The sequence below is a fragment of the Equus quagga genome, chromosome 15 (genome assembly GCF_021613505.1).
Source record: "Equus quagga isolate Etosha38 chromosome 15, UCLA_HA_Equagga_1.0, whole genome shotgun sequence".
NCBI classification, from domain to species: Eukaryota; Metazoa; Chordata; class Mammalia; order Perissodactyla; family Equidae; genus Equus; species Equus quagga.
The window spans coordinates 65771734-65779823 of NC_060281.1; the positions used below are offsets into that span (position 1 = coordinate 65771734).

Consider the following 8090-nt stretch of genomic DNA (forward strand, 5'->3'; position numbering starts at 1 on the left):
CAAAGTCGGCACCTGCACCTCAGAATCGCCATCCCCACCTCTTACAGCAGATGCTGACTGATCATCTGTCAGGGCTGATAACTTTGTAGTTCTGCCTAAAATACTGAAAGTATTGTTAGGAGAGGTTTTTACAGTTTTCTCTTTTAGTGCAAATATTCCCCAAAATGCCACAAAGTGCTCCCTTTGAGGACATCAGTTGTGAGCAACCACCTGTCGTCAGAGACCACCCGAGAGACCCTGTGCCTGGTTAAAGGACCTCTGAAGCTGTGGATTGCAAAAGTTTCTTCTGTTGGGATGGAAGTGGGCGTGTTTCAAGGAGGGTTGTTAGGAACCCTTTCCTATAAACCCAAGCCCCCTGGATGCAAGCCTGGTACCAAAAGAAAAAAAGAGTTATAATAACAAAGCGAAAATCGGCTACTTTTGAAAAGTCTGACTGGGCTGTGGAATTGTGCAGGATCTGACGGTGTCGTCTTCCTGGGGGTGTGACTGTTTAAGGCCCCAATTACGACAGCTCACCTCGGCAACTAAAACTTATTCTTTGCAGATTTCAAACACATTGCCTTCCCTCCTCCCTCCAGCTTGGCCTTCACACTCTTAATAAAACATTAAAAACACTCCGCACTATGTTGCCGGAGCACGTTCAGCCGGCTTCCCTGAAGTCTGGCCGTCTTTCTCCATCTCCATATTACAGCCTTCTCTATCCATTTGCGTACAGAGGTGTCCACGCATGAGGCCTGATGTCCTGGGAAGTCGGCTATGATGTCGTCGTATTCAAAGAGAAAGATGAGAATATTTTTTGCCGCTGCAGAGACACTGTGCCTGCCTTTTAAACTTGAAAGATCAGTGGGTATTCTGTGGAACCTGAACACGGTCTGGGAAAAAGTGTTTCTATAAGAAAAACAACTCATTCTCTGGAAAGATCAGTCCTCATTAGCATGCTGGGTTGGCTTCCTGGGGGAGGGGCGGGGGGGACACAAGACCAGCTGGCATTTCCTGCGCCTTCGCTCTCTGCCAAGCCGCCCGCTAAGTGCTGTCCACATGTGATTCCATTTACTCTCGTGACATGTCTCCTGTCGGTTGTGAGGAGTAGATGGGTTGATAAGTTTAGAGCACTTAAAACAACCGGGCTCCTCGTGAGTGACGGCCCAGGGAGGGAGGGACCATTATCACCCCCATTTTATAGCTGGAGAAACTGAGGCAGGGAAGTCCCAGCAGCTTGCCCAAGGGAAAGCAACTCGCAAGGCGTTGCGTCAGCTGGAAACCAGCGCACAGGAGGAGCAAGACGATGCTCCTACAAAAACTATACTGTGTCCCCACGTCCTTCAAGCGTAATGCCAGCTCCTACTCCATCTGTCATTCTGTTCTGTTTCTCTCTCTTCCTTCTGAGAAATAGTATGAAAATAGGATAATGTCTATTGCCTCGAGAATACTTCTTGACTTTTGTTTTCTGTTTCTGGGTCTTGAAGCAGCATCTCCGAAGGTGCTAGCAGGGAATTAAAGAGTATCAGTCCGTGGAGCTAATTCTAATCTTGCTCCGGCGGCCCGAGGGTGGCTGCAGACAGAGGCGGACGCCCTGGGTTGGGTAGAGAGGCATGCTTAGGGTTCACCCTCCGAACTCCCCTTGTTTGTCGTGGATCTCATATTTTGACTCTGGATGAGACAATTTACATAATCTCCTTCAATCCTTTTCCTATAAAATGAGAAACCTGAGTCGGTGGTTAAGCAATGGCTCTGAGTCAAGGCTGCCTCTTCCTCCTCCGCCCCCCTCCCTCCCCTCTCCCTGGACAGGCCCACTCACCCACCTGACTGACCTGTCCTCCAACTCTGACCATTCGTGGACGCCCACCTCTGCCCCAGCCTCGTTCCCGGGTCCCACACCCCTAGCACAGCCTGCAGACTGATGTCCTCCACCTGGCGGCTTCGGACACCCCTCAAACACAGATTGTCTGCACTGCATTCACCTTTCCTTCTTCACCAACACGCTTTGCCCCGTCCTCCTCCGCTTGTTTCCTCCTGTCTTGAAGAAGGTCACCTGACCTCCCGAGTCAGAAACGTGGTCCTCCCTGACCATCCATCCCCTCCTGCTCCTCACTGCACACAGTCCAGTCCTGCAGCTTCTGCCCTCGAAGGACCTCTCCATCCGCCCACTTTTCTCATGCCCAGTGCTCCGCCCTCGGTTCACTCGACTGCAGAAAGGCCGCAGGTCATTCCCTCCTCTCGTCTCACCTCCCACACTGGCAGAGTGAGCTCCATACTTCTCCAGGGTGATCTCGCGCCTCTTCTGCTGGGGCCAAAGGCATGGTGGTGCTGCTGTGAAGGTGAAGTGATTTAATCCACGTCAAGTCCTTAGACCTCCGAGAGAGGCAGGAAGACCTAGTGGTCAGAAGTATGGGTTTGGAGCCACACAGCCAAGGGTCCCATTCTAGGCTACGTGCTTACTGCCTTGGGCAAGTGACCTGACTTCTCTGTGCTCCATCTTCCTCATCTATAATATGAAGGATGGGAATAGTGCTACCGAAGTTTGATGGAGGATTGAATGAATATATGTGAAGTGCTTAGCATAGTAACTGGCATAAAGTGATTAGCTGTCATTCATTCACTCAACAATTACTTATTGAATCAGTGGTCCAGGATCTATTATCAGACTGCCTGGTTTTAACTTTTACATGCTGTGTGACCCTGGGAATTTACTTAACCTCTCTGTGACTCAGGGTCTTCATATATAAAGTGAAGTGCTCTGAAGGGTCAGCTGCAGCTATCACTGTCACTGTTACTGTTGTTGTAGATACTGGTACTACTCCAAGGCACTCTGCTCGCTGCTGGGCACAGTCTGGGTCCTCGCAGAGTTTTCTCTTCCCTGCTCTGGCCATCCACGTGTCCCTGTGCCTCCACTGGCCCATGACAGTACGCGGCTGAATCTTCTGCCGTCTCTGCATTTTGAGCCCCTTGGGGAAGCCTCCCCCTCATATCAGAAGCACCTGCACATGCCCCTGTCGCGGCCCTGCGGGTCTCCTATGCAGGGCTGTGACCTTCTCCCGGAAGCCCAGGGCCAGGTGCCCTTTGTCTGGCTCCCAGGCCCTGGCAAGTAGTAGATGGTGAGTCTGTCCAATGAAGGCATGAATGAAGGAATGAATGAATGCGTGTGGACTGCAGTGTGACCTTGGACAATCACCTTCTCTGGGCTCCTAACTATGGCCTCACTGCTCGGACCTGTACCCCAAACAGGTTTCCATCTTCCTGGAGCTCGGGCCGTGATTCGAGAAATCTCCAAGTTCGGGCCATCAGCAATGCCTCTGGAAACCCTGCCTCAGCCAGAGAGAAGCCACAGGCAGCAGGCACTCTTGCAGCTCTCCAACTTTTAAGCCTTGACGCTTCTCCTGAAATTCACTTACCTGTTTGTGACCCTGGGTCAGACCACCTGCTCTCCTAGCGAGAGCTCAGTTCGCTCAGAGATCTCTGCTGCTGCCCCGTGCACCTGTCACAGATAGACCTACACACAGCCAGAAACCTCTCCATGTCATCTTCCCAGGGCCTGGGTGGGACCAACCAGCAAACAGGTTTTTACTTGTGGGCATTTTTTTTTTTAAACCTTTTTTCCTTCTTTTGTAATGCACTGAAGGCTATTCTGGATTTTTCCTTAAATTATTTTGCCTCCCTAGTTGGTGTTTCTCAAACTCAATCCCAAACCACCCCAGGTCCCTGCTTCTGCGTGCTACAGATGTTCATATCCACGTGAAGCAGCCCCCCAAACCAACTCGTACCTTTGCCCAAATCAAGGGGTGTCGATGTGAGGCTGGTCTTGCTCATCAGGCTTAACTTGTAAGCCTCTTCAGACAAGAGGCTGCCCTGACTTCGGGCTCCCGTCCACCTTAGTCAGTGCTTACTAAACGCTCAAAATTCTTAAGAGCTCCCTGTCCAGCCTGCAGCCTGACTTTCACAAGACCCCACGGATAGCTCGGTTTATCCTATCAGTTTCCCAGGGCAGCAGGACTGGACTGTGCCCTTGGGTCCTTCTGGTTCGACCCTGAGGTTAGCTGTACCCCTCACTGCTGCACCTGGGCCTTCCTCAGGTCCTACACCTACACAACTCTCACGGCAAACGCAAGGAAGAAGGGAGCACACAGAAGCGCAAAGCTGATTAACTCCTCCTTAATGACTTGCAACCCTGAGCAGGTACTTAATCCTGTCCAGGTCTATAATCTGTTTTGTAAACATGTCCTGGAGTTGCCACCAACCAGCACACCGTGCACGGAGGTCCAGAGCTCCATCTGAGTACAAATCAACCCCAGCAGGTCAACTGAACACCGCTCTTGTTTAATTCCCTTACGTGGCTGGCTCCATTCTCCAGAGGGATCCCCGGAGGCTGGTCCAGGCTCACCACTGTCTCCATGCTTAGTGGCCAAGGTGCTCCCTGATGACAGGTGTCTACAACCAGGCCCTCGCATCCCGCTACCAAGAGTCAGAGGGGACTTCCAACCTCACATGCTTCCTGCATGGAATTCCTCTGAAACTCGAAATTAAGTTATCCTGCCAACCTTAGAATCCGCCCGTCTGCCATTTCCTATGGGTAACCAGTGACCTCTAGACAGACATGCACACTCAGGATTCGCTTGGAAAACAGAGGGAGAAAGTTTCCTCCATTCTCCCCGCACACAGAGAAGGGAAAACTCACAAGGCACAAGGGACCAGCACCAAACTAAAGAACATATTTGATTTTTAATAAAATAGTGGCGCATGAGAAATATCATATATTACAAATATGCATAAGCAGGCCCCCCTTTCCGGGCGCAGCGAGGAGCATACACTGGACGGTCTCTTGCTTCTGGATCTATTCATGGAAACCATTTGTTTCACAATAGAAAGAGTCAACAAGCTCTTTCGGGACTTCTGAATGATCTTTCTCCCTCTTTTCCCCTCCTTTCCACCAATCAGTCCAAACGTGTATGACATTGGCTTGGTTTCCATTAAAAAGCCACAAAATGTAACACTAAAGGGTTTCTGAGGGCTGGGCCTCTGGGTTCTTTTGTTAGAGACTTCTTTTGTTGTCTTTATGTACAGCAAAATACTTGTTTCTCTTTTTATTTTCACAGAAAGAGAAAAAAATGTATTGCACATCGTTTGCATTTACAAATGTTAGGTTTGGTGGGAGTTTCTGTCCTGGAGAAAGCCCATTTGCGAAGGCTAGGGGCTAGGAGTCTATTTTAAGTGACCGCAAATTCACTGGAGTGTGCAGACTCCTCAGGCCTTCCCTGCCTTCCTGTTTGCACAGAAGTTGCTGTCTTAGAGGCAGCCTTCCTGAGGGTGGGCCCCGGACGGCTCACTCGCCAGAAAGCGACCGGCTCTTCTGCCTCTCTCCCTCCCTCTCTCTCTCTCTCTCTCTCTCCACCTCTCTGCAGCCCAGCAGAGGCTCTTTAATTTGCAAAGAAGTTATCTCTTCTCTGATTTGTAAATGGATAGCAAAGCCAACTCAAACACACAGATGTATATTTACAGAAGGTTCTAAACAAAAGCTTTCTTCTGGGGGCGGAATCAACCACTTTACCACAAATTAGTAACACCAGAGACTCCTTCTCGGAGCAGCTCTCCTTCACTGAAAACAAAACACGACAAAACCCTTTAAGGACATTTTTACTTTCAGTGTATCACAGCATCTTGAATTTCACGGTAAAAACTTTTTATTTTTTTTTCTTTTACTTTTATTTAAAAAAACCAACCAACCAACCAAGAAAAGCACCATATTTTGGCTCTGCCTGCCACTGCAGCTCGCTGGGAAAGTTTTCCTGCCCGCCTTCTCTCCCGGAGCCCTTCACACACAGGTGGGAGGCTGGGCGGGGATTTCGTATTTCCCGAGATGGGGTTTTTGGGGATGCTGGGCTTTTTTGTAAATTCCACTGTTGGTGACGACGCTGGCCGGTTTCCTTCGGCTCCTTTTCTTGAACCTGCGGCTGCAGACGTTCTGCCAGGACTGCAGCGTCTTGGACGTCCAGATCCACATACCGCTGGTGATGCCCACCACCAGCAGCATGAAAATCTTCACCATGAAGATCTCCACCGCGGGGATGGAGGCGGCCAGGAGACAGTCCAGGGTTTTAGTCTGGTTGTTCATTCTGCACTTATGCTGCGCGGCCAGGACTTTCCAGTACTCCATGCTGAGGCGCTCGTAGAAGTAACAGGCGATCACACAGGTGGCCGGCACGGTGTACAGCACGGAGAAGACCCCGATCCTCACCATGAGCTTCTCCAACTTGTCCGTGTTCTCTCCGCCCGTCTTCATCACCCTCCGGATGTGGAAAAGGGCCACGAAGCCCGAGAGAAGAAAGGAGGTGCCGATGACGAGGTAACAGGCCAGCGGGATGAGGACGAAGCCGGTGAGCGCGTGCACGTCCATGCTGCCCACGTAGCAGACGCCGGTGAGCTCGTCCCCCGCGACCCTGCGCATCACCAGGATCAGGATGGTCTTCACGGCCGGGATGGCCCAGGCTGCCAGGTGGAAGTAGCTGCTGTTGGCCTCAATGGCCTCGTGGCCCCACTTCTTGCCCGCAGCCAGGAACCAGGTGAGCGTCAGGATCACCCACCACAGAGAGCTGGCCATTCCGAAGTAGTAAAGGACCAGGAAGACCAGGGTGCAGCCCGTGCTCTCCAGGCCCTCCTGAATGACGTAGAGCTGCCCGCTGTCGCGGTCGCAGGCGATGCTCTCGGCGCCGGCAAAGAGGCGGATGATGTAGCCCACGGAGTAGACGCAGTAGCACATGGAGAGGAAGATGATGGGGCGCTCGGGGTACCTGAAGCGGGCCGGGTCGATGAGGAAGGTGAGCACGGTGAAGGCGCTGGAGAAGCAGCACAGCACGGACCACACGGCCAGCCAGACCACGGCGAAGTGCTTGTCGTCGCGGCTCCAGTACACGTCCACGCCGGGCGTGCAGAGCGGCGCGCACGACGCGCTCTTCTCCACGCGGTGGAACTTACCCGGGTTGTCGCAGCCGGCGCGCCCCGGGCCCCCGTCCTTCAGCGGGTGCTCCTGCGCGCTGTGGGGCCGCTGCGGCCTGAAGAGCGGCGGGAACATGCCCGAGCCCCGGGGGGGCTCGTCCGAGCCGTTGTTGGGTGCCTCCATGCACAGGTAATTGGGGTCGTTCTTGTTGGGGAGTTTGCTGCAGTCCAGGGAGTCGGGCCACTTGAAGTTGAACTGCTCCATGATCGGGGAGCACTTGAGCCGGGCCTGCTCGCACATGACCCGGCAGGCGGGGATGGGGGTGGAGACTTGCTCGGTGCACATGGGCGCGTACAGCGAGCACAGGAAGAAGCGGAGGTGGCCGTGGCAGCCGTACTCCACCAGCGGCGCGAACTCGTGCAGCTGGATGGCGGCCTCGCGCTGGTTCTCATGGCCCATCAGGTTGGGCATGCGGGTCATGTTGTAGCCAATGTCCTTGCACATCGGGATCTCGATGGGCTGGCACTTGCCGTCGCCCGGACGCTCCATGTCCATGGAGCTGATGGCGGCGCACGAACCCATCATCTGCAGGACCAGCCACAGGCGGGGGCCCGGGCGCAGCATGGTGGCGTCGGAGGTGCCCTCGCGGGGAGGTCCGCTCCCCTCAGAGCCGCCGCTCCCGGGCTCGGGCTCCGGCTGCTGGCCCCGGCTCCTCGTCCCCGCTCGGGCCCCCGCCCATGCCCGCCCCGCCTGGCCCGAGCGCTGCGCACGGCGCCCCCGGGCCCTGCTCTCCGCGCCCGGCCTCCGCCGAGGTGGGGCCGCGGAGGAGAGGAGCAAAGTTTGCGAACAATACCGGGAAGCGAGAGAAGCCCCCGGAGCTCTCGGCGCGGGCTGCAACTCTGCCGCGGCAAACTTTGGCCTCTTCTGGGAGCGCCCGGGCGGCGGGGGCGCACGGTGGCCGGGCCCGCGCGCGGCGGCTCCTCCCTCCCCGCGCCGGCCTCGGCCCGGCCCGCCCGCAGCTGTTTCGAGGATTGCGTCCCGGGATGAGAAGACTCGCAAAAAGGCGAAGGGAAAAAAGCCGAGCGGGGAGAGGCCCCGCCCCCGGGCCGCGCGCCCCGCCCCCGCCGCTGCTTTGCATGAGAAAGCCGAGCGCCGGGCCGCC

At 54.6% G+C, this 8090-nt stretch overlaps 1 protein-coding gene across 1 annotated transcript; it reads right to left on the reverse strand.

The window, feature by feature from the left end:
- Positions 1 to 4697: 4697 nt before the first annotated feature.
- FZD10 (frizzled class receptor 10) lies at positions 4698 to 7970 on the reverse strand. Its single transcript, XM_046641359.1, has one exon. The coding sequence runs from the start codon at positions 7550 to 7552 to the stop codon at positions 5807 to 5809; it is 1746 nt and encodes a 581-aa protein (XP_046497315.1). The 5' UTR covers positions 7553 to 7970; the 3' UTR covers positions 4698 to 5806.
- Positions 7971 to 8090: the final 120 nt, after the last annotated feature.

Excerpts from the sequence above, each read along its gene's own strand:
- FZD10 (XM_046641359.1), bottom strand. The coding sequence starts at position 7,552 with ATGCTGCGCCCGGGCCCCCGCCTGTGGCTGGTCCTGCAGATGATGGGT.